General features: G+C 49.0%; 1 protein-coding gene across 4 annotated transcripts in view; it reads left to right on the top strand.

Annotated features, from left to right (window-relative positions):
- CAMKK1 (calcium/calmodulin dependent protein kinase kinase 1) overlaps positions 1-24,577 on the top strand; it is a 97,150-nt gene extending 72,573 nt beyond the window's left edge. For all 4 annotated transcript variants that reach the window (XM_074556798.1, XM_074556800.1, XM_074556801.1 and 1 more), the window contains exons 10-16: positions 4,599-4,798; positions 5,409-5,462; positions 6,286-6,359; positions 10,533-10,620; positions 11,844-11,972; positions 12,800-12,903; positions 19,976-24,577. In XM_074556798.1, coding sequence (XP_074412899.1) covers positions 4,599-4,798; positions 5,409-5,462; positions 6,286-6,359; positions 10,533-10,620; positions 11,844-11,972; positions 12,800-12,903; positions 19,976-20,048 — 722 coding nt within the window. In that variant the 3' untranslated portion in view covers positions 20,049-24,577. The remainder of the gene's footprint in view (positions 1-4,598; positions 4,799-5,408; positions 5,463-6,285; positions 6,360-10,532; positions 10,621-11,843; positions 11,973-12,799; positions 12,904-19,975) is intronic.
- The last annotated feature ends 1,317 nt before the right edge of the window (positions 24,578-25,894 follow it).

Below are 25,894 nucleotides of genomic sequence, written 5' to 3'. Positions count from 1 at the left end.
GTTATATATGTATCATTTCTAAATGAGATTTATAGTAAGTTTGTGTTAACCTGCTGGATCTCCAAGGTTTCCAGAGGGGAATGCAGTGGAAAGCACCTTTTCTAAAAGAAATAAGGAACAAGATCTCTTTCTACCACTTTTAAATATGCTCCCTCTGGGTCTTGGCTCCCTGTTGGTGGATTTGTTGGCAGAGAGTTCCCAGGCATTGGCCTCTGAGTGAAAGGGGAAGTTCTGGAATAGCCTGTGGGGTCTGGAGTGAGGAATGTTTGTGAAATGGCTGTGCTGTCCCACCTAGGACTGAGCAGAAGGGAATGATGTGCTCAGCAGGGCTTTGCTAAGGAGCAGGGGGGCAATGGCAGAACTGTGGAGACCCAGATAGGAGTGCACAGATAGGAACCAGCTGGCCCAGCAGCAGAGAACTTCCCCAAAATCCTCCCTCTTCTCCAGCCCCATCTCCTGCACCACAGCTGGCTGCTGTTGCCAACGGGGTTCAAACACAAGGTAATAAAGAAACAAAAATAAGAAAAGCCCTAATAAGCCAGAATTTCAGGAAGATGTTTAATTTTAGGCATTTTTTCCATTGAACACCCAAGTACAGGGTTTTGTAGGTGCAGTAGGTGCAGCATGCCTGCTGGAGCTCTGTCTGAAATCAGGAGGGACAGGGGAAGGATGCTCCTTTCCCAAGGGTTGCTCACACTCTGTGAGCTCTGAATCCTCCTTTGGGGTTGTATCCCCACAGCCTTCAGCAGGCTGGTTTTAGGCAATAGTGCTCCATGCCCAAATTCAGGAGACAGACCAGACTTTTAGCCACAATTTCCTTGTTTCTGAGCACCCTGGAGCTCTGGGTCTTGACTAAATCCAACTTCAGCTATCCCTGGTCAGCCTTTCTAACACAAGTTGTGTAAAATGTTGTGCCCAGGCATTCACCTGCCCTGCCTGCTGTTCATGGGGGGATGTGAGGATTAATAAATAAGGATTTCTACCACATTTGAGATCTTTTCCTGGATGATGCTCTAGGAATCCATGGGATTGTTATCCAGATGCAAATAGGCCTGAAATAGGGTTACCTTTCCACTGCCATGAAGGATGGGTCTAATAAAACCAAATTTAACAGGGTGCTGCATAGTCAGACTTTGTCCTGAGGGCTCTGTGATATCTTAGGTGGTTTCATTTTCATTGTGAAGAAAAACCAATCCATGCCCTGCACAGGTCTGGCAGCACAGAAAGTGCAGGGTGGTTTGGAGCCCAGGGAGGTCATTCTGGTGAGCTGATCTCTGCTTTAAGAGCAAAATTCTTTCCAGATAAAACCAACACATGGAGCCATTTTGTCAGCTTGCCAAAGCAGCTTCAGCAAAGGGGCAGAATGTGAAAATTTAAATATGAAAATTTAAATTCTTTGCTTGTGCAGCTCAGCATCGATTTTCACCAGGGGAGGCGTGCAGGCAGGTGCATTTGCATGGGGATGAGTGGTTTCAGCTGTTGGTGTGGCCTTGGGCATGACTGAAGGGCAGCACCACTGGGATGGTCCTGCCCAAGGCTTCCTGCATCCAGCAGCCACATCCCATCCATGTGGCTGGGCTGGCTCTGAGAGCAGTTTCTATGTGCTTTGGGACTCTCTCTGTGCTGTAGCAAGCAAAAAACCCAGATCCTTGCACTTAAAGCAGGACACAGAGTAACTGGAGGTTCTCTCAAAAGCATGGATTGAGCTTAGGGGTCCCAGTGTGGTTGTGACAACCTGGTCAGACAGAGAAAACCAGATAAACTTTCCCAGGAATTGTTCTGGGAAGTTTGAGAAGGCATAAAAAGCTTACTTTATTACCATCTCCTGATACATATAACCAACATTGTTCACCCAGAACATGATTGGTTCTTAATAGCACCTGTTACCCACTGGTTAATTGGGAACCACCCTTTGTTGAAACACCTTATAAGAAACAAGGGTTTCAAGTTTCCTTCCTCAGGTTAGCAGCTCCACACCAAATCATTTATTGGCAGATGTGAGCACTTGCTCTTTCAGTTTTTGTGGGTGTGATGCTCATTTCCACCAGCTGCTGCTCAGTCCCCTGTCCTTCTCCCTTCATGGTTGGCTGTTTGCTCTGCACAGGGCTGGATGGAAAAGGGGATTTGCAGCCAGCAAAACTCTTTCAGCCAGCTGGCAGGAGACTTTGGTGGCTGTCACACAGTGTGTGGGTGGGACACTGCTCCAAATCACCTCCTCTCTGCATCTGTCCCCTTCCCATCCCAGTCTGGTATTATTTTAGATGGAGGCCAAGTGTTTAGAAGCACCTGGGATGTGACATTGCAGAGGCCAGGCTCACTTCTGGGCTCCTCAGCCCTGCAGGAACTTGTGCTGAGTCTCTCCTGTGAGCACCCAAGGTCAGCCTGGCAGAACTCTGATGTTCTCACCTGCAAACTCAAACATTCATTGGCCATGTGAGCCCATTGTTTGATGGCTTTGGTTTTTGCAGAGGATGTGTTTCTAATTTCTCTGTTCTTTATTCCTGTGCCCAGCATTCAGCAGTGTCCAGACCTGCTGGGGACCAGCAGCTGCCCACAGTGTTCCTCAGCTTTCATTAGATGGTGCAGAGGCAGGGAATGTATTCTACAAAACACACAGTTATATGAGAGAGAAATTGCTTTGTGGTTTTATTTTGTTTGTGTTTTTTTACTTTCCTATAAGGAAGAAATAATAAAAAGCCTGGAGTACTTGCTTGCCTTAATTTCCACGTTTAAATTTTCACATTCTGGCAAGCTCCAGGGATGTGCTCATATTGTCCATATTTGTTTTGGGTTTTTTTTAGAGGCTTTGGGATTCTCAGCCCTGTGGTACCAGGCATGACAGCAGACACCTGCCTGAAGGGCAGCTCATCATCTCTTGAAGGAAAACTAATTCCCCCCTCGCCCTTATTTGCTCTCCCTCTACTACCATAATGAAATGTCAGCTTGCCACCAGCTCTGCTGCTGAGCAGATGTTTCCTCCTAATTGCTGTTGTTGCAGGGTTTGGGTGTTTATCCTGGCTGTTAGCATTAACTGCCTCCCAGCACAGCCTGGCCATGCAGTTGGTGCACATCTGGAAGAAAATGTAAGTGCTGGTGCTCTCCAGCAAGTTTCTGTCTGCTGGATCTCCAGAGCAGCTTTTTAATGTGCCAAGGACAGCATCCCCCAAAAATGCTTTAAACTGAGGAGAGAGCTTTGCAGAAAATACCTGCAAGTGTGACCTCCCATCCCCAGGCACGGCCTGCTGGAAAGTTGGTTTGAAAAGAGCAGAAAGTTAAATGAAGTTTGTTCATTTTTGGTCCCAAAGCACAAACTGGGATGCTCCACAGGGCAGGCTGCCTTTGTGGCACTGTGCTGGCCAGGTTTGTAAAGCAGGAAAGGGTTAGACCAGAATTTTTCTCCACCCAACATGTATTTCCTAGGAGATATGAAAAGTGCTCATGGAGGTATAAAAACAAACATGCCCTGTTGGCAAGAAGGAAATGTGAAAACAGTGGTTGGAGCCAGGGGAGGAGGGAGGCCAGGGGGTCCTGGTCCTCTGGGGAGAGCAGGATTAGAGGATTTCCTCCTCCTCCTTCAGTAAAATCTCTTGGGTTTTCTACAGTTCTGCTTTTGGGGTCATTCCATGTTCTGAAAGTTGGTGAGTTTTTTTAATTTTTCAAGTTCTCTGAGTTCCTGAGAAATCAGCCACCTCCCTACAGCTCCCTGCTTCACTCAGTGGCCTGAAAATGTCTTTCACTTCAATATTGCACAGGAGAGGTGGTTTTGGTGTTGTTTTCAGTGCATCTCAGCCTCCAGGCTCTCTGCAAGGGTTTGTTTCATGTTGGATGCACAAGCTGGTGCCTTCATGGAGTGGGACAGAGCTGGAGATTCATGGAATGAAGGGCCAGGTCTGGCTGCAGGAGTGGTGGGAATGCTGGGCTGATGGGCCAGGCTGGGGTCTGGGGTGATGCAAAGCAAGGTGAGGTTGTTTCTCTATTTGTGGGCTCCACTGAGAAGTTTAACTAAATAAAGAGTGCCTCTTTGGGGTGCTGGTGCTTGCTCCAAGCTTGGAGCTCCATTGTCCCACCTTTTAGCTCCATTATTCCACCTTTTGAGCTAGAAATGCCCACTGATTTCTCAGCTGTTGGCTGAACTTGCCCTCAGCTGTTTGTCACCTCTTTCAGATGGTTCTACCCCTCTTGATGAGCTTCACAGCACTGCAGTTTCAAAATAAATAAACTCAAAGTGAACCTCTTCATTTGGGTCCCATAAACCTCTGATACAGCAGGTGGCCCAGCCCATCAGCTGGTGTGGTGAGGCCAAGCAAACCTGCAGGATTTGAGTGGTTCCTTTCTCCAGCAGCATTGGTTGTTCCCTCTGGCTGAGCTGTCCCTGAGTTTGTGGATTTTCTTTGCGTAATTCTGGATGTATTTCTGAGAATTGTGTCCCAGTGAGGCACCAAACAGGAATGGCTTTAGGAACCATTGTGTTCCATCTCCACAGCAGCTGGGAGTGTGGTGCCTGAGCTTGCATCCTTATTTTCCCCCTCCTGGAAAGGTTTCTGTGGGTGTGTTGGCTGCCATGGCGAATTCTGCTCCTTTTTTTGGCTGTTTTTCAGTGCACTACCAGAAGATCATCCACAGGGACATCAAGCCTTCCAACTTGCTCCTAGGAGATGATGGCCACGTGAAAATTGCTGATTTTGGTGTCAGCAATCAGTTTGAAGGGAATGATGCCCAGCTCTCCAGCACAGCAGGGACTCCAGCCTTCATGGCCCCAGAGGCCATCTCACAGACTGGCAAAAGCTTCAGTGGGAAGGTGGGTCTGTGCTCACAGGGGCTCCTGGGACCCCAGCATGGCACAGAGGGGGTTCTGCCACACCTGCATGCTGCGTATGGCACCAATTTGGGCTGACATTCAGTAAAACTGAAACTCTAATTCTCTCCAGTCCAGCCAAAGCTCACATTGGTGGCTCTGTGACACTTTGCTGTGGATCCCTGCTAGGCAGGAGCCATGCCAGAGCCCTTTCCCTGTCCCAAGGGAAAGCAGGAAGCCTTTGATTCCCTCCCAAAATTAGGAAGCACAGGGGGCTGCTGAGCACCAAGGCCATACCTTGATTTCCTGGAAGTGACAAACATTGCCAAGGGTGATTTTAGGGATAATAGGATGTTTTTTTGTCTGGAAAACTGTTGAGTTCAGCCCTGAATGGTGCAATTTCCTGTAAGAAGGGGCTGCTTGTGCTCACAGTCTGGCCCAGCACAGCCCTCACTCCTCAGGTGTGCAAGAGCTGCCCTTATGAGCCCAACTTCAAAGGGACACAGAAATGTTAAATCCATACAAAGAGTGTTTCTGAATTGCTGGGAAAATCCAGCTTGCTCAGATCAGCTGTGTTTCCTCTCCTTTACCCTCTGTTCATGCTCTCTTTCAGGCCCTGGATGTGTGGGCCATGGGAATCACCCTGTACTGCTTTGTTTATGGCAAGGTAAGCTGCCTTTCAGTGTTGGAGCCCTGCACTGCCCTGCCTGCCTTTTGACTCGTTCCTGTCCAAATAAAGGCAAATATTGGACACGAAGACTTACCCTCTGTAAGCTCCAAACCCCCCTGCAGATCAGAAGGGGCTGAGGCTGTGATCTGTGGAAAGGATCATTCCCAGCACTGGGCAGAGCTGCAAACCAGCAGCACCAGCAGTTTGTGGGGATTTATCCACATTTCCTTCATTTAGAGATGAGCCAGAGCATGGATAGAGGCACAGGATTGATCCCAAACTGCTGCAGCAATTTGGGAACCAGATTGCAGACAGCTCTGGCTGCCAAAGCTGGCTTGGGACTGCTGGGGGGGTCCAGTTTGGCAGAGGCAGCTCTTGAGTGCTGTCCTGTCATGGCCCTTCCCTCCCCTGTGGCCAGAAGCCCCATGTCCCACCCCTGCTGTCCCAGGATGAGCAGAACAGGAGGTGTGAGCACCTCTGAACTCCTGAGCTCTGCAGATGCCCCCACAGGCACCCAGCTCTGGGTCAGAAGTGGCCAGGAGAGGTGACAGAGGCACTTCATGGTCACCTGGCAGGCTGGATGAAGGAGGGATTCCAGTCCAGTTGTGTATTCCCCAGATGCCTCTGCTGTTCTTCTGAGTTTATTTTTTTTTAAATAAAGAATGAATCCATTTATTGTGTGTGGGGAGATTTAATTTATTTCCATCTCTGTGTGACATCCAGAGAGTGCAGAGGTTGTACTTGGTGTTACATGAATGACAAATGCCTGAGTGATGCCAGCATCTTGGACAACTGGAAAATCTCTTTGTTTGTTTTACAGTGCCCTTTTATAGATGAATATATTCTGGGTCTTCATAATAGGATCAAGACCAAGCCTGTGGAGTTCCCAGAAGAGTGAGTAAACTTTGCTCAGCTGCTGTAAAATAAAGTTCAGTTTTCAGCATTGTTCTCTGTGTGGCACAGTGGTCACCAAGGGGGATGGACATGGGTGAGGTGCTCTGTGTTCTCCTGGGTCCTTCACGTGGCTTTTGTGCTGCTGTTGAGGTGTTCAAAGTGCTTCTGCTCTTCCTCTGGCCTTGTGCACACAGGGACTAAAGGAAATTGCTCTTTGGAAGTGAGGGAGTTCCAGGATCTTGGAAGTTCTGCCCCACCTGCTGACCCTGGGGATGCTGCATGGTTTGGTTGGGGTTTTCTCTCTCCCTGTGCAGAATGATTTAATGTTTTTATTTTCAAAAGCAATGTGGTGATGAGCCTTGGTCTTGGTCTGAGTGAACACATCCCTGTCCTGTGGCCTTCCCTTGGAGCAGGGGAGCTGGCTGATGGAAGGATGTGCAACCACAGCTCAGCAAATCCCCCTCCTCCAGCACACCCCAGGAACACATGGCTTTGTCTTCTGCACTGGCAGAGAGGAAAGAACCTGGCAGTTATGGAAAAACCAGGAATTAGCACACCTGTGATCTGCTGAGGGTCTGCTCCCTTCTGCTTTGGTCAGGGAAGGAAACCCCTGTGGGGCACAGTGCAGGGCTGGGGTGGTCACAGCGTGTCCTCAGAGGGCAGGGGACAAGCCAAGGCCACTCATCCTTTTCCCTATGACTTTAATCCTGTGCTGTGTAGAAATCAGTCTAGTGCCCAGAAATGTGATTTTATATCATTTAACTGCACAGAGCAGTGCAGGTGCAGTACTGAGCTGTAAGTGCTTGTGGGCAGAGTGGCAGGAGGGTGACACTCCCTGTGTGCTCAGTGATGCTCACCATTCCTGGTGCCCCATGGTCACCATTCCTGCAGCTTCAAGTGCTGGCCACTCCTCTGCATCTCCTCCAGCTTCAGGCCTTTGATGACTTCTGCTGGTGAGGGATTTGTTTCCCCTGGTTCCTGACAGATGAAATAGCCAGAGCTGGACTCTGTTTTCCTTCCCAAATCCACACAGTAGTCAGACAAAGAATTCTTGACCTAATTGCTCATTCCAATACGAATTTATAGATAAAATGACTTGATTTGGAGAAGCACAAATGAAAACTCCAATGAGAGGCACGTGTGGTATTGGAGAGGCAGGGAGGGATGTTGTGAGGCTGCCTGTGGGATGTGCATGTATCCAACATCTATGGCAAGGCAAGACTCTCCTGTGAGATGCTCAGTGAATTTTCACATCAGAGTAAAGAGCTACCTTGGCAGTCCCAGACTTCTGAAGAAGAAAGGGATGGACACTCAGGGTGCCCTCTTTAGACCCTGGGCTGCTTTAATTACCCTGCACTGAGAGGAGCCACAGCCCCTGCAGGCAGCTCAGCCCCTCAGTCCTGCACAGGACTCTGGGGCTCAGCCCCCTTTAGGGCACACACAGACCCCAGGGTGGGTAAGGAGCACTCTGGCTGGCCCAGGTGGCTGAGCTGAGGCTTCAGGAGCACAAAGGCTGCTCATGCTCCACTGCTGTGTCCCCACCTGCAGCTGGAACAGGACTTGGTCTTGACAGCACTGCAGCCAAAAAAACCCCAAACCTGTTTATGTTCCCCTGGCAATTTTCTCCCTTGCTCAGGACTGCCAAAACTCCCACCACTCCCTCAGCCACCTTGTATTTGGGTTAGCAGTCAGCTCACAAGTGACTGTTCCCATCTGCCTCTGCAGTAAGTTATTAACATTTAATGGGCTAACAGGGCTTGTGCTGAGATCTGTTCCTTCATTCAGGCATTTCCTTCAGCCATAATTGGGCTGCATGATTTATGTGGATTCCTCAGTGACCTGTTCTCCCAGTCTAAAAAAAGCTGCCCCCCTGATTAGGTTGTTGGAGGAGCTGAGGGTTACTAGGTGTTGACAGCTGTCCAAACCACATCTATTTGTTAGAGGCAGCCACAGAGATGGAATTCACTGGAGTGGATCCACCCTGACCTCCCACAGAATTAGCACCTCTCTATAGTGAGGAGTATTTTGGTTTCAATTTATTTCACCATGGCTACAAAAGACACATTCCTGTTTGCAGAGAGCCCATGGAAACTCCTTGCCTGTTTCCTGACAGCCTTTAGGACAGATGGATCTGACTGTACCAGTGTCACCATCCTTAGAGACACCAGGATAAATATTTATGGCACTGGAGTTCTCATTCATGTCACTGAGTCCTTGGCAGGACAGGAGGCAATGGGCTTAGCTCACCCCCTGAGGATCCTGGCATGACTAAAAAGCAAAGCTGAAGTTTCTCTTCAAACATGTGGCAGCAGAGGCAGCAGCTCTGCCAAGTCTCTCCTGGTGAAGCCCAGGTCAATGTTCCCTGACCTGCAGGCACTCTGTAAAGTGATCTGGGTGCTGGCAACCCTCCTGAATGGATGCTGAGCTCTGTGCTTGGCATCTTCCTGAGGGCTCTTACAGGCTGTGAGAAATCCCAGACAGTGCAGGGCTTTTCCAAGGAAAAATGCCACCGGGCACAGAGTTCACCCTGTGCTGCAGAATGGAGAGAGGGAAAGCAGATTGATGTGATCTGTTACCTGGCCATAACCCACCTGACACCTGGGCATCCTTTTCCCCATGACTTTAATCCTGTGTTGTGCAGAAATCAGTCTGGTGCCCAGAAATGTTAACTGATTTTATATTCCATTTATTTTACCTTAAGTAAAGCTGTTGACACTTTGGCACAGAACTGATTTTGAGTATTTCTTTTAAATGCCATCTCACCTGTATCAGTGTGGTGTCTGGAAGGAATCTGTTCATTCTGAGCTGCTAAATCTGTTCATTCTGAGCTGCTAAATGCACTGTCACTGCCCATGGCTGTTCCTCTGGAGCTCATCTCAAGACCAGCACTGTTCTTTCCATTCCAAGTGAAATTGTCACCTGAGTCTCTGAGGACTCATCCTGTTCTTCCCCTTGTCTGGGCACTACTGCCTGTGTACAGCAGAGCCTTGATGCAATTCTAAGTGTTTAGACTTCAAACTGAACCCCCTTCTTGCCTCTGAACAAGCAGCATTTCCTTGTGGTTGTTTGTAAAGATCGCATAGCCAAAGTCCCAATAAAATATTCATGAATTATTAAACAGCAGCTCTGTTTTCATCAGACTGAAATATCTCTTGCTGTGATGTGGTTTGCATTTTGGTTTGTGATAGTTTATTCTCCTCTCTGCAGAGCAGGTGGGCACAGCACCTGGTGCTCACTCTTGTTTTCAGTCTCAAATCCAGCCTTCCTGGGGAGTGACATTTGTCACTGCTGAGTTCTATCTCCATAAAGGAACACAATTCTTCAGGAGTCATTTGTGACACAGACTTTCAACTGCCTAATGCAATCCAGTCACATGCTGGCATTTTACTGCAGCAGCACTTTGATCATTCAGATCTAGTGCATTTTAAAGGCATCTCCTGCATCATTAACCACAGGAGTCATTGCAGCCTTTGGGCTGCAGGACTAAGGGCTCCCTGTCAAGGGAGTGGCTTCTGGGTTCAGGTGCTCTCACATTTAGATCTTGGAAATAGGGTTAAAAATTTAGATGTATTTCTCTTATTTGCATTTGTTCATTCCCTCCTGTTGTTAGCCCAAGGCTGAGCTTTGCAGGTAGAGGATAGTGAGTTACAGGCTGCCTGCAATCTGTGATCTGGAAGCAATTTAAATTACACAACCTGGAAGAATTTAAATAACACAACCTGGAAGCTTAGCTGGGAACTCGAATGTCAGATGGGGGTGTTTTATCCAGCACACCATTGCTCATGATGCAGGTTCAGCAAATCAAGCTGTGCCTTTCTTGATTCACAGAGTTCAACTCCAGTTGTGCTCTCAGGAGCACTTTGTTCTTTCAAATCTCCCCTCAGAAATTCCCTGTCTTCAAGAATGTCCTTAGACTCCTTCACCTGTCCCTCATCCTGCATTTTGGGCATGTGCTGCTGTGTTAGGGGGCAGGACAGGATAACCAGGACAGGATAACCAAGCCCTGCAGCAGTGACTGTGGTGCCTTCCTTTTTTCCAAGCCAGCTTTGCAGAGAAAATCCCTCCTGAGCAGAGCAGATTCTCTTCCAGGTAACTGCAGTAGGAACTGTGCATTGCTGCATTTACAGCTCCTTGGTTAACTGAGTGCTGCTGTTTTCTGTTTTCTTCACTCAGGGCACAGATAAGTGACGAGCTCAAGGAGCTGATCCTGCGCATGCTGGATAAAAATCCAGAAACCAGGATAACAGTCCCTGAAATAAAGGTAAGGTGGGCCTTGATGTTAGAGCTTTTAGTCTCAGCTGATTTTGTGTCCTTTGGTACCTCCTAATGAGTCAGAGCTGTCCCAGTGTTTGTTTTGGGAGCTGTCTCTAGCACCCTCCCTTGGAGAAGGAGAGCACTCATTTTGCAGCCACAGCTCCATCTCTGCTGCTTGCTTGGGGAATATTGACAAAAGCTTTCTTGTTTGCTTATTTAAATGAAAATTACTCAAAAGCTGGCTGATCTCAGTGAATCCCTGGGAGAACTAACATTGTCAGGGGAGTTGCTAGCTGCAGAGCCTGGGCTGGCAGTGCTGGATGTGCATTCCAGGGACTGGATGTGTGTTCCTCCTCTGGTCCTTGTGTGGCCAGTGGCCTCAAGGGAGCACATTTATTTCTCTCACCATTATTTGGGAGATGTTTAATAATAGAAAGAATGAACAGGCCTGTCAGAGCACAATGCTTCACAGGTTGTGGTTTCACTCTGGGTTTGTGTGGGCTTGCTGTCCTCCTGTCACCCCTCACCAAGGCTTTAGATGTGCTGGAGGCTCTCAGAATTTCCATAGAGATCCATCAGCATGCTCTACAGGGCAAGCCGTGCTTTGCTTTGTCTCAGGCCAACAGCAGTATTGCTAGAAAGGGTGAGCTTCAGGAAAAAAAATGTGACATCCCTTCCCTCCATGCCCAGGAGGCCAAAGGCAGGTTTGGAGGTGTATTTATGGGATTTCACTTGACAGCAGGTTTGGAGCTATATTTATGGGATTTCACTTGACAGCTCTTGCAGGCACAGTGTGGGATCCTGTGGGTAGAAGAGCAGAGCTGAGTGCTGCCCTTGTCCCTTGCTGTGTCCCTGGGGACTTGGATGCTGACAGAGGACGTGTCAGGCTGGGCTCTGTGCTCAGCCCTTACCCTCAGACAGGGCTTTCCTCCTGCTCCCAGCCAAGAAACCATCCCATGAGAGGCAGCAAGAAAAGGGGGCTTTGCTCTGCTGCATGCAAGACAAAGAATGAAAATACTCCAGATTACTCAGGAAAGTGTTTCAGACTTGATTCAGGGGGTGCCATGGTGCTGGTGGGGGCCAGCAGGTGTGACAGCACTGAGCCAGCTGCAGCCAGTTCCAAGGGAGCTGGTTAAAAACCCCCTGAGGCAGCGGGAGAGGGAGCAGTGCTGGCAGCAGGGAGCCCCATGCCCTGTTTGTGTTGTAGCCCAGAGCTGTGTGTCCCTGCAGGTGCACCCCTGGCTGAGCCGGGGTGGCGCCGAGCCGCTGCCGCTGGAGGAGGAGCACTGCTCCGTGGTGGAGGTCACCGAGGAGGAGGTCAAGAACTCCGTGAAGACCATCCCCAGCCTGCCAGCTGTGGTAGGTGTGAGACACAACACAGCCTCTGAGCTGGGCTGCAGCCTTCTGCTGCTGGGGAGGTTTGGAGAGGGGACATTGGGGGGGTGTTCATAGGGGTCCCAGGAGGAGGGGAGAGAGGAGAATCTTGACTCCATGTTTCAGAAGGCTGATTTATTATTTTATATTTTATATATATCATATAAAATATTTATATTATATTCTATTCTGTTCATATACTAAAACTATAAGAGAGTTATATACTAAATATATACTAAATTCTATATATAATATATACTGTATACTAATATACTGAATACTATATACTAAATACTACATACTAATTATATACTAAAACTAAGAGAATAGGAGAAAAAATTTCATCAGAAGATTAGCAAAGAAAATAATAGAATAGAAATTATAATAAAATCTTGTAACTGACTAGAAAGTCTGAGACAGCTAGACTGTGATTAGCTATTAATTTAAAAAAAACACATGAGACCAATCAAAGATGCACCTGTTGCATTCCACAGCAGCAGATAATCATTGTTTACATTTCATTTCTGAGGCCTCTCAGCTTCTCAGGAGAAAAGATCCTAAGGAAAGGATTTTTCATAAAATATGTCTGTGACAGGACACATGTGTTCCTGGCATGAAATCTCAGCCATTTGACCTGGTGTGAACTTCTTGTGCCTGACTGCCGCAGCAGCCTGGCTCTCTCAAGTAGCTTTGCTTTGTGCTCTTTGCTGTAAAATGTCAGCTGAATTATTAAAGAAGCTGTTGTTCCTCCTTTGAACTGGCTTCCAGGAGCCAGCCCTGCTGTTCTCACTGCTCTGTTCTGTTCCTCAAAGATCCTGGTGAAGGCCATGCTGAGGAAACGCTCCTTCGGGAACCCCTTTGAGGTCCAGACGAGGAGGGAGGAGAGATCCATGTCTGCTCCAGGGAACCTGCTGATGTAGGTACCCCAGCCATGCCTGCTCTGCAGCACAGCCAGGGCCTGTGGGGAGGGAGGGAGGGTGGAAAAGCACTTTGCAAATCTTTTCTGTAGCATTTAAAGACAAAACTCCCTTCTGCATCAAACACTGGAGATAAAATCTACCCCAAGTCCTCTCAGACTAAATTTTTATTTATATTATATTTATATATATATAAAATATATTTTAAATATATATATTTTCATATTATATATAATATAATAAATAAATTTTTAGACTGCACCCTAAAAACTCTTTTATAGATGCAGTTCTCTCTGCAAGATGAGTGGCTTAAACACATGGAAGGTGCTAAACTTGAGTCTGTTTTTTCACCTGTTAGTTTATAATGCTGTGATCAAAGATCCATTAGAGTCTGGTGAAGTTAAATACATTTAATTAGAATCTAGTTTAGATATATATTGGAGGGTTTAATTCTTCTCTCCTTTCTATGGACCACAGAAATGGTACCAAATGAGCAGTTTATGTAGGTTTTTTCACTCAAAATGAGATTATAGGATTTGGCCTGTGGTCTGGGGCCCAAGTCTGGACAGAGACATCATGGTCAGACAAAAGAGAACACTTTGAAATTGCTTTTTCACTTGAGAACACATAGTATTTTTCACACAGTTTTCTGCCAGTTAATGAAATGGTGGAACACATTGCAAGGGGATACTTTGGAGGTTGGGTAGAAATTACTATATTGGGATTAAAAAGAGAATAGAGATCTTGATGACTAATAGATTCAGCAGCAGTTTTTAACCATGATGGTGTGTACAGGGATGGGGAAAGAATTCTTCTGTCCTTTACTTGGTTCTTACTCTTTCTCCCTCATTTTTGTCACTGATTCCTTTTAGAGCCAGGATTCTGGGCCATCAGTCCAGTAAATAACAGCTGGACCTGATCTTGGACAATTATATTTATATAAACAAAGTTCTCACCCCACAGGATCTATAAGGCTGTGGCAGACAACGAGGCTGTGTTGGCCCAAAATGATTCTTTTCCACCCAGAATCCCAGTCCCGTTCCCAGCAGACTCCCATGGGGGTGTGCTGAGCCTCACTGCACCACTGATAACACAATTAGAGGAGTCTCTCTCTGTCTCTCACAGGTGTGTGGGGATTTCAGGGCTCAGCTCAATTAACGATGATCATTTTCTATGTCCCCAGCTGAGTGTTGGAGACTCAATGAAGGCTTTGTCATGGCCAGACACCAGTTTGGCATTTAAACACCCTGCTCATGGGTGCTGCTGTGGGACACATCTGGAGCATGGCAGTCACAGCTCTTAGCACAAGGGATTTGCTCTGATTTGTTCCTCTTCACTCAATGCATTCCAAATTAGTCATTGCTAATTGGACACGTCCCTACCTATATCTTCACTATCATTGCTGGTCACTGCATTGCATTGCTCTAAAATGGGGAAACATTTACTAAATTTGAAGAAAAATATATTTTATTCTTCCCACTGTCCCAGACAGGTGACTTGGAGCAAGGCAGAATTTCTTTTCAAACCCTGCCTGAACTGATGTTTCAGGGTGGTAACCCTGGGCCTGTTTCCAAAAGGGACCTGTTCCTTTCTGCCTTCATTTGAGGTGCTTGAAAACTCACCCAGAGGTGGGAAAACTCCTTGGCCCTGGATGCTCGTTCCTGCCTGGAGCTGGGTGTTTTAGAATTTGCTCAGGAAAAACAAAGTTCATTTGATCTCAGCTGTGAAACTTCTGAGCAGCCACATTATCAATGTCTTGTCCTTTATAAAATATTCTTAGGCTTTCAAGGTGAGCTGTAAGCCTCCACTTTTGTCTCCTTTTTAAAGCTGCTAGTCAGATTTATTTCAGTTCATTGAAACCCAGCATCTTTCCTTGTCTCAGCTCATTCTGGTCCTGTGTGTTTTCAGACTCCTTGTACAGACTGAAAGGTTTATTTTTTAAAGCATTGTGTCATTTCCACTGTTGTGCTGCTGTGTCTGGTGCCCTCAGTTTACAAAACCAAACCAGGGATGGAGCTGCAGCTTTATTGGGCTGGCCTCTGCCCAGCGGTGAGCACTTAAAAATATCCAAAATCAATATAAATGTGCCAGTTCTCCACTGCACCAATCCCTGTGCTTAATTTCTCAGTCTCATGCCATCAGTGCCAATTTCTGGCAGTAACAATTGACTTAATCCTAAATTATTTCATGCACAACTGGAGCTTTGAGAACCCATCTCAAAACTGTTGTTTAAAAGAAAGATACTTGCCAAGCCTTTCCAACAAATGGTGTTGTATATTAAACACCACAGCAGGGATGCTCCTTTTAAGGCATATGGATTATTATTATTTCAAACTTTGGAAAACGTTTTACTGACTGAATCTAATGAAAATAACTTCAAATTTAAATAAATGTGTTGGCTCCAATGACATTAATCTCAAGTGAGCCACAGCTAAATGGGAAATATTCATTGTTCAGTGAGTTATCTCTTGATGACAGTGTTATTTCCTCAGGGGCAAACAGAGTAGACACCAAGCTCATCCACTTGTTAATTCATATTGCTTGTTCCCTGGAAAAACCACCCTTGCTACAGATATAAAGTGCCAATGTTATGATTACAGCTGTGTTAAAATAAGTTTCGAGTGAGTCTGGATTTCTGTAAAGCTTTAGGATCTTGCAGGAGCAGAAAATATTGCTGTAGTAAGGCTCTTCAGGATTTCTGCATGTCCATCACCCTTGTAGCTGGACAGGGGACCCCAAAATTGGGACCTGCCAGAAAAGCAGTGCCTGCAGCCATCACTGTGCTCTGGACATGTGGCTGCCCTGGAGGAGCTGAGATTAAAATGAGCCACACACTACCAAGCTCTCCTGCACAGAGCCCCTTGTCCCAGTGGCAGGGTCTTTAGAGGGACAGAAATCAGGTTTTGTAATATTGCATCTCCTGGTTGTAGGTAGGAAATAACTTCTTGTGTTTCTAGGGAAGAAGAAAGGAAGGCCATTAGAATACTTCAGTTTCTCATTCAACATGTTTATTAGGCTGCATGTGAAATTGCCAGAGCCCCACTCAGTGCTGCCTCAAGCATCTCACATTTGTGCCATTTCTGGGCATATACTCTGTAGGAAATCCTCTGGCACTGAGCTGAGCTCTGCTACCAGAGCTTTCTGCTATTTCATGCCTAATTGATGACTCTTAAAATGGAGCTGTCCTTCAAGCTCACTCTGGGATTTGGAGAGGAGGAAACTAAATCATGTGGCTGCATCTTTTTGTAATTTCTCCCTGCATTACCTGCACAGCATGCTGGGCTCTGTCCCTGGAAATGCTCTGTGGTAGCAGCAGGACTTTGCTGTGGCAGCCTTGATGCCTTTAGAGGACACCATTAAGACACCACTGGTGTGAAACAGTTCTGGAGCCAATACTGGGAGGACAGAACGTTTTTTAGACCTGGAAGAAGCAAATCCTCTCCTGGCTGTTATTTATTGCTCTGTTTATCAGCACTGAGCAGCTTAAAAGGCAGATGTTCAGTGCAGACACACTCAGCAGGTGGAGGGGAACTAAAAGGATGATGCCCCATTTAGCAGTTGCTGTGTTGCACACCTAGAATGGTGTGAGAGCTGCCAGCTGTCACCTCCCTGTCAGCTGGGCAGTGGCCAGGTGTCACTGCATCCTGCCTTTCCTTTCCTGCAGGAGCTCCCAGGAGAGGCAGTGATTCATGGAGTTTACAGATCCTTTGGCCAGGTTCAAGCCCATCATTAATGGTGGCTGCAGAACTGACTGATATTTTCTAATTTTCCATCTCCAGGGTGTTCTTTAAGCCCAGTTCAGCATTCACAGCTAAGTTCTGGATTTCTGCTAGCAGTGTTTTCTGCATTTCTTCTGTCTGCTCCACATTTCTCCTAACTGAGTCAGCCCTGGCTTCACCACATTTTATTGCTCTCATTTATTGCAAGTACTACCTATCAAATTAATTGCTGTGTTTTGACAGACCCAATTTACTTTCCCATTATGGCTGCTAACACTGTTGACGAAATGTGGTTGTCAGCTCCTCTGTGGGGGATCAGTTGGTATTTTAAAAGCTTACCCTGTTCCTAGTCTTCCCAAAAAGACACCCAAAAGGTCACTGCCCTTAGGGCCATATTGTCCATGTGGGTTAGGCACAAGGGGAAAAGGAGGTTTAAAAAATGGCTGGCTCAGTCTCTGAGCAGACACAGCTCCTCCCAAAGACAGAACTGCATGTTTTGTGGGAAATGATGGCCCACATGCAGGTGGTGTCCTCACAGGGCTGTGGCACAGGATTTTCCTCTGTGGGCCCAGTGCTCCTGGGGCTCTGCCCCATTGCACAAGGGACACAAAAGCCCAGAGGTGCCAGGGCAGCACAGCTGGACATCAGCTGGACATGTGCTGGGAGCTATTTGGAGTTTGGGTTTGTACCAGTGCTGCCAGTGCCTGTCCTCAGCTGTCCTTAGGTAAATGTGGTTGATGTTCCATCCCCATTCCACTCTGCACTCTAGGATGGACAGGCACAAATACAAGCTCCTTCACCTGCTGCCATTGTCTTCATGATCACTTTCTTCCTTTGTCTCATTGTTTTGCTCTCAGGGACAGATTCCTCTTAAACACATCTGTATATTTGCATCCATCTTTAAGGTAATTCCATGTCTGTGTTTCCCCTGGGTACTGTAGATACCTGTGTCCCCTCCTCACCCTGTGTGGTTTGTGTGGTAGTGACAGCATTTGGCTCCATCCTTCCTTCCTGTAGGAGCAGTCATTCTCTTGTATGACACTAATGTTTATGTGTACTTTTTATTATTATTTCTGTTTGTGATTCTTTGAGCTGCTTTTAGAGAGGGAGGGGTGAAAAAAATGGTTTTTAGTAGGAAGTGGTGCTCAGCCCCATGTTTGCAGAGGGAATAGCTACAGAATTTGGGAAAGGCTGAGCTTTGGAATTTGACTTTAATATTTAGTGTCTGTGCAAAAGAAAAGGCTGGAACCATCTCTGCTCCAGATGCTCCACCACCCCCTTGTGCTTCTGCCTCTGCTGCAGCACTGGGAAAGCTCTGGCAGACTAAAATTGGTTGCTCTAAGTGACCACTTCAGCCAGGACCTCATCAAAACATGGTCACTTGTCCAGCCATTTGCACAGACCCTTCCAGGAAGTGTTGGTCCAGTTAATTCTGTTAAATAACAAAATAATATTAATGCAAACTATGATGAGCTGCTTACAGACACCTCAGTGGAAGTCCTAGGATCCAGTGGTCAGGCAGGATACAGCCTCCAGCCAGGCTGGAAGTTCTGGGCTGAGAGACTGGGAAACAACCACACATCTCTGAATACCTTTGGGAGCAGCTCCAGCACTCCGGAGACTCTGTCTGGCCTGGTTTATGGCTCTGAGACACATGGATGGGCCAGAGCCAGGATGTCACCTGCTCTGAGTGAGGAATGACTTGCAGAGATTCCCCAAAAATAGCCAGGAGAAGGCAGGCAGAGGCAGATGGGGACTGACGTGGTGCCACTGCCTCCTGCTGCTGCATTTCCATAGGGAGGAAGGGACTTGAGCAGCCTGTACTGAATGGGGACTCCTGGAGGAATCCAAGGGTGTGTTTGTGCTGTGTAGGTGTCCCACACCCTCCCTGTGCCCTCCTCCTGTGTTTGCAGGGCAGTGTGGGGAGGCTCACTCCTTGTGGGACACAAAACTTGTGTGAATCCCCAGGGGCTTTGATCCCCCACAGCCTGCACTCTCCTGGGGAACTGCACAAACCAGGCTCTGCTCCCCTGTGGCTTACAAAATGTAGGAGAAATAGAGGCTTATTTCTCACCAGCAGTTATTTACTGGAGATTCCCACCCAGCCTCAGGCCTCCCAGCAGGAGCCTGGCTCCTGTGCAGACATGGAGCTCTGGTGCTGCATCTCTGCTGCTTTTTGGCTGCTGTTTGCCACCCTGAGGGTCCTCTCAGCCTGCCATGGAGGTGTTTGGAGAGACAGAGGCTGCTCAGAGTGATGGGACAGCACTGACAACAGCCCTGACAGCAGCAGGATCAGCAGGATGTGCCAGACAGGGAGCTGGGCTGTGCTGAGCTGCCACAGCACAGAGCATCTCATGCTAAATGAGGTGATCAGTCATTTGAAGAGGGGGATGACAGGCACTGAAGGCAGGGCTGTTCCTCAGCCTTTCCTGCAGGGAAATGGTCCATGAGTTCAAGGTCAGGTTTTTGCTGAAGTGGAGGGAGAAGGGAACACATTTTTTGATCATTTCTGGTTTCTTCAAAACTTGGGTTAGCCCTGTGTGTACTTTGTTCCTAGACAGGAAATACCCCCAGAGCCCCCAGACACTGTGTGCTCCAGGCACTGACACTCCATTGCCAAGCTGGCTTGTCCATGCAGGTTCTGCAGAATGCCCTGGCATAGGGTGCCCAGAGCAGCTGTGGCTGCCCCTGGATCCCTGGCAGTGCCCAAGGCCAGGCTGGACAGGGCTTGGAGCAACCTGGGACGGTGGGAAGTGTCCTGCCCATAGCAGGGGGTGGAACAAGGGGATCTTCAAGGTCTCCTTCCAACCCAAACCATTCCATGATTCTGTGGTACAGCCAGACTGCTGTGAGCAAGGCTGGACACACCTTGGCACACAACTGCTTGGAGATGGTCCCCTCCTTTGTGTTGTGGGTATCTTTATGGTGGAGAAAAGGGTGTTCTAGGTGAAGTCACTTGCCTGCAGTCAGTTTCTGCTGTGGGTGGCACCTGGAGGTGTCCCCTTTCCTCCATCCAGTGACACTCTCATGCTGTCTGGGGGTGGCTGGGCAGGGTGGAGGTGCTGCTCCTCGAGGGTGCCCTGGAGTGCAGCACAGCTCAACCCTTCTGCATGAGAAAACATCAAAAGTTAGGAGCAGGAGGAAAAGGTTGAAATTATTGTGGTGTATGTGCAGTGCAAGTTTTTGGGAGCAGAGGCCAAGCAGGTGTCCAGGCCGAGCTGCCCATCCCTGCAGGGATATTGTGCTGGGATATTGCTGAGGGGTTCATTGCTGGTTCATTGCTGCTCCCAGTTGATGTAACCCCCTGTCCTGCTGTGTGCCCACCATGTCTCTCTCTCCCCACACCGTGCAGAACGCAGGGCAGCAGAGAAGCCGCCCGGGACCCGGAGCTGCCCGACGTGAGCGAGGACGAGCCCGCGGCCTGAGGGCGCGGCTGCTGCCGGGGCCGCCATCACCCCCAGCGCCCTCACGGCCCAGCCCGGGGCCTGCCCAGCAGAGCGGAGAGAGCCCGGCAGGAGCAGCCCGAGCCCAGCAGGAGCCGAGGGAGCCGGGAATGCCCGGCGGGAGGAGCCGGGCAGCGGCGGCAGCCCCGGCCGAGGTGCCCGCGGCTCCTCCGTGCGTGCCTTGTGCTTCACCCGAGCGCCCGGGCTGGGCTCCTTGCAAGGGGCCTTTCCCCCACAGAGACTTTGTCCTTGTGTTGTTGCATTCTCTACATCAAGCATCAGGGGAAAAAAACTGGTATTGTACGGGAGGGCAACTGTTTTGTTTTATTTTATTTTGTGTACATCAGGAGTGCTGCTGCTGGTGTGGAGATGAAGGCAAAATGTCTTTGGGTATCAGTGAAATGAGGATGAGATGGGGCTGTTGGAGTGAACATCATCCCTCCCTGTGTCTTTCTTTATGTTTCTTCCCTTTTCCTTTTTCCCTTATCCATAGATTGCTTCTAAACTTGGGGTTAGAAGCTTCATCTCAATAGTGTGACAACTGCTAAGAGATAACACTTAAAAAGGTAAATACAAAAAGGGAAGAAAGAGAAAGACAGACACAGGGAGGGATGATCCCTGAGTTTTGCACAGTGTCAGTCCTGCCCCAGCCCTGGCTTTAGTCAGGCAGAGCAGTCCCAGGAGATTCCCTGGGTGTGGGTGCGCCCTGGGTGGCACAGAGCCCTGAGCATGGGGATATGCTGGCACACAGAACAGCTTTGTGCTCCAGGGACTGCTGCCAGGGCTGCTCTGCCAAAGAGCTGGCAATGCTCCCACTCCTGCACCCACTCCTGCACCCATGGACCATGGGTTCCAGCTGAAAAGAGTGGCAGGTTTGGGCTTTATTTTATTTCATTTCCATCTCTTCACTTAACCTCTTGTGTACCTGATGCTTTTAAATTTCCTGAAAGTGACCCAAACTGGGAGAAGTTCCTAGGATGTAATGTTGGTGGAAGGTTTTAGAAAGATACAGAGCACAAGTTCACAACTTGATTTTTAAATTTTTTTTAAAAGGCTTTAATTTTTAATTTTAAGACTCTGATTTTTATGCATGTACTGATGCTGCTATTTTATCCATAGATTGCTTCTAAACTTGGGGTTAGAAGCTTCATCTCAATAGTTTGACAACTGGTAAGAGACTACACTTTAAAAGGTAAACACAAAAAGGCAAATACAGCCATTTTTGTGGCTGTTGATGTACAGACTGTGTGGATAATCAGGAATTTCACTCTTCCATTCAGAGAGGAAAGACCAGTGACATCCATCTGTCAAAATACATGTCTTTATTTTCCCTTGAGCCTTATGGGGCCTGAACATGCCCCTGGGAAGCCAGTGGGATTGGAATCTTATTTTATAGCACTTAAAGAAAGGGCATGATTAAATTTGGTTCCTACATAATCATCTTGGTGTCTGGTTTTAGGTTAATCCTGAGGACTTGGGACGTTGTTCCCTCATTTTTTGTGCAGGGGGACACATGTGTGAGGGTTGTTGGTAGTGGCTGGTGTATCCTGGTGCTCCTGTTCTGTTTGCTGCAATCTCATTTGATGGTTCCCAACATTTTCTAGCTGGGCTTTGCTGCTGGTGCCTTCTGTCTGTTCCCAGCCTGTCACCCTCCCTCACTCAGCACCTTCCAGCCTGGGCTCTTCCTTGGAAATATTGGCAAAATGGGAAAGAAAATTGCAGCTTCTCTATTAAATGGAGACCTTTATTGCTGAGAGCTGCTGTTGGATCCTGTCAAGGTTGCTGCTGTGGGGCTGAGCTCTGCATTGCTGCTTCCAGTGCTAAATCCTGCCTGGTTTTGGTGTCTGCACCAGCTGTGAGCTCAGCATCCCCTGAGGAGCCTGCTCCTGCACCAGGAGGGTGCCCTGATCCCTCCCCCAGCCTGGGACAAGGGACTTGCTGCTTGTCGTGAAGATTTAGGTACCCAGAGGTAGGGAGTGAAAAGTCTGAGAGCTTTTTAATCTCATTTCATGCAGGATTTCAGGGCTGCAGGGGATTCTGCAGATGGGAAAGGTTGTCCAGGTGGAACCAGGACCCAGGTGGAACTGCTGCTTGTGAAAGGGACAGTCTGTGGATACAAACTGATCTCTCCTTCAGTTGTGGAAAGAACCTTCCCCAAGACAGGGCCAGGGAGTGACCTTGGAGCAAAGACACATCTCAGGAATGTGCCAAGCAGAAAAGGGAGTTCTGATAATCCCCATCCCTGTGGGATTTCTGAAGGCTGAGCAATACCTGGGTTGTGCTCAAAGAGCTCTAAGGAGGCAAACATGATGTTAGTTATTGTATTTTTAATCTGTGGCAAGAATAATTTGCTAACCCAGGCAGTTGGGGTTATTTTAGTGACGCCCAAGGCTGTTCTCAGCCTTAATTAAACAACCAAACAAATGATGAGTTACAAATGAGCTCCATATGATGTTCCTTTAGTGGTACCTAAATCATCACTTCAGTTTTGGAGAGGAAAGGATGTTTTTTATGATTATCTCAAAATCTACTTTGAAATACTTGCCCTTTCAGCTAAAAGAAATCCTTCTGGAGCTGTTCCCACATGTCCAAGAACCACCCCCTCCAGCTCTGAGCTCGTGTCACACCTTGTTTCTTCAGCAAATCTGCCAACAGGCTTTCCTTTATCCCCCTAAAAAAACCACCCCTATGGTGTCACAAACAGCAGCCTGAAAACCTGCATGAAATGAGATGAAAAATGTGCCCTGGCAGCAGGAGAAACGCTCAGATAACAAAACCAGGCTCTTCTCACTCACTGCAATGAAATCCCTGCTTGTTTATGTGCATGTTAGAGCAGCTCAGGGCAACTGGTTCTGCTCTGAAGAGAGGAAGAGGCTGAAGAGAGGGGATTTGTTTGAGAATAAACATCCCAGGCAGGGCAGCGCTTTCAGCTCTTGAATGAAATCATTCTCTTCAGCTGGATGGGTAAATATTTGTCTGCTCCTCTCTGATGGAGGGGATGGGGTTCAGTGTGGCTCTGCAGAGCAGGTGTGGCACACTCGTGCTCTGTGTTTTTCCTCTCTGCTGTTCCTGGAGCACTGGGATGCTCTGGCCTGGAGTAGCTGGGCTTGGAATCACCAGCAGGGCTCCTCTTTCCCTCATCACCATTGCATCTTGTCAAGTTTTCCAGACTTCTCCTCTTCCAGAATGAGGAGATTTTTTTTGAAAGAAATTTCTCATTTGGGGGATCCACACATATCTGTGATCTCCAGGAGATGGATTTTTTGTCTTGCTCAATCAATGGCACTTGGCCTTTGGTTCTGGGGGTAGTGCTAAGTAAAAATCCTGGTCAGGTCCCTTTGTCCTGCCCTGGGGAATGCACAGTCTGTGTCTTTAACCCTTTGGGCAGGAATGTGCTGCTGCCAATGTCACACCTGCAGGCAGATGAGGTTTGCAGCATCAGGGCTGCTGATTTGTGTAGGGCTCCAACCAGAGGGATCCCAACAAGGAACACTGTGGCTGCTCCATGCAAAACAGTGGCTCCATAAAACAACTCCCAGGGTGCAATTTCATTCCTTATTTATTGCCAGACTTGCTTGGAGGAGCTGCTGGGAGAAATTTCCTGTTCCTTCAGTACAACTCTGCCCTGAAGCCCTCACAGAGCTGCCATGGGAGGGTTTCTCCATGTGTGGTGTGTGGCTGGGAGCTGGTTTGTTCTCTCCAGCTCAGTGCTTTCCCTCCCATCTTGCCCAAAACCCCAGAGCTTTGTCCCAGCCCTGAGAGGCCCAGGCTCCCCCAGGGACAGGGATCCCAGTGAATTCCCAAGGCAGGAGGGCTGTGCTGGGGATGCCACTGAGAGCCCAAGCACCTCTGGGTGCAGCAGGGAGTGGAGGGTTGGTGTGGAAATGGAGCTGGGATGAGGTGCCAGAGCTCTCTGCTGGTTTGTAGGGCAGTTTGCTGAGCAGAGCAGTGCAGGGCTTTCCTTTCTGGCCCACATCCTTCTGCTCGAGTCCCTCCCAGGCTGAATTAGCCCCCATTATGCCATGACCCTGTTGCTGTGAATGCAGCCTTCCATGGGATGAGGGAAGGAAAGCAGCTCCTCAGTGCCTGCCCTGCTCCTTCCCCTCCTGGAGAAAAGCCATGTTTGCTCAGAGCTGCTGCTGGCAGAGCCCAGACCCTCCGTCAGTACCCACAAAGCCATCAAAGTGTTCCCAAAAATGGTGTAAATGCAAGAAAACATGAATTGCAACCCTTGAGGGTACAATGCAGATCCTCTGTGCTGTAATTTTGCTGCTCTATCTGATTTCTAGGCCTGTTCTGTTGGTATTTCTGTCTCTTGTTGCACTTGAAGCTGAACCTCTGCCCCTGTATGTGCTCTGCTACGATTCCAGCATGATGTAAATGCACTCAGTACTGTGACAGCACGGGGCTGTTGCACTGTAAATATGTACCATGAAGAGAGAGGCTATTTTTTGCATGCTTTTGTACTGTAGAACCGATGAGAAAATGACAATAAATTCCACAGAGATGACGCTGGCTGTGAGTGCAGTTCCTGAGGCAGTGCCCCAGTCGCAGTCCCCAGCCCGAGCCCGGCTCTACTTTCAAAGTCCCCTTTAGCCCTAAGGCCGGGTCCGGCTCTAAGCCCGCCCTAAGCCCCGAGCGCAGCTTAAAGCCGCCCAAAGCCCGGCCCCGCCCACTGGCTGTCTGTCACAGAGTGCTCCGGCTTCCAACCAATCACATCGCTCAGTCACATCCTGGCCCCGCCCATCAGGGAGCCCTCTGGCTGCTGGCCAATCACATCGCCCGGTGGTGTCGGGGCCCCGCCCCTTGCATCTCCGAATCGTCGCAGAGGCGTCCACTATTGCTCCGGCCCCCATTGTGTCGTCACAGAGCTTCTATTGGCTGTTGGTGAGCGGGGCGGGGTTTCAGCCGCCTATATAAAGTGCGGCGGGAATGCCGGGTCCGGTGAGAGCGCAGCGGCGGCGGCCGGGGCTGGTGGAGCTCTGCGCCCTCGGCCCCGCGACGCCGCAGCCTCGGGGCCGCCCCTGCCTCGCAGCGCCGCGACCCTGCGCGCCCGGGCTACGGGGGGGTGCGCGCCGTGCTTGGGAGGGAGGTGGGAGAGCCCTTTGTGGCTGCTCACGGCTCCCTGCGCCGGCCCCGCCATCTCCCCCGCCCCAAATAGGAGAGGGACAAAGTGCTGGCACCCCCTGAGGGAAGAGGGACAGCGAGAAAATGCCGGCCCCTCAAAATCGAAGAAGGACACAGAGCGGCTCCGGCCGGTCCAAGCCACGTAGATCGCAGAACGGCCGGGGGCCGCGAGGACGGCGACAGCGGCGAGCCCCCGCAAACCGCAGGGGCACAGAGAGAATGGCCCCAGTGGCCCCCCAGAGCGCAGGGCGATGGAACCACCGCACCCTAAATCGAGGCGGCGGAGAGACCCTGCGCCGGCCCTCCCTGAGTCGGAGGGACATGGACACAATGCCAGGTCCCCCCGTATCTGAGAGGAACAGACGCAGAGGGTCCTCCCAAAAGCGGATGGGGACCGAGGCCGCCCCCAGCCTTGCCAAGGTGAGGAGGATCGAGAAGCTGCCGATCATCCTGCAGGATGAGACGGGCGAGGACACGTCATTCCCAAGCGTCCCCCAGGACGAGGGGAACGGAGACCCCTCGAACACCGCCCCTCCCTCCCCCGCCCCCGTGGACGAAGCACAATAAAATTGGCAGGAATCCAGTTTAACTGCACCCCGAAGGCTTTGACTGATGTTTGTTTTCCCGACCGGGGAAAGGAGCCGGGAGACCCCTGAGCCCTCTCCCTAGGCGAGAGGAGGATGAGACCCCCTGGCAATCCC

Source organism: Zonotrichia albicollis, chromosome 22, assembly GCF_047830755.1.
Source record: "Zonotrichia albicollis isolate bZonAlb1 chromosome 22, bZonAlb1.hap1, whole genome shotgun sequence".
NCBI lineage: Eukaryota > Metazoa > Chordata > Aves > Passeriformes > Passerellidae > Zonotrichia > Zonotrichia albicollis.
The sequence above is the reverse complement of the archived record's forward strand: the minus strand, read 5'-3'. Positions and strand labels throughout refer to the sequence as shown.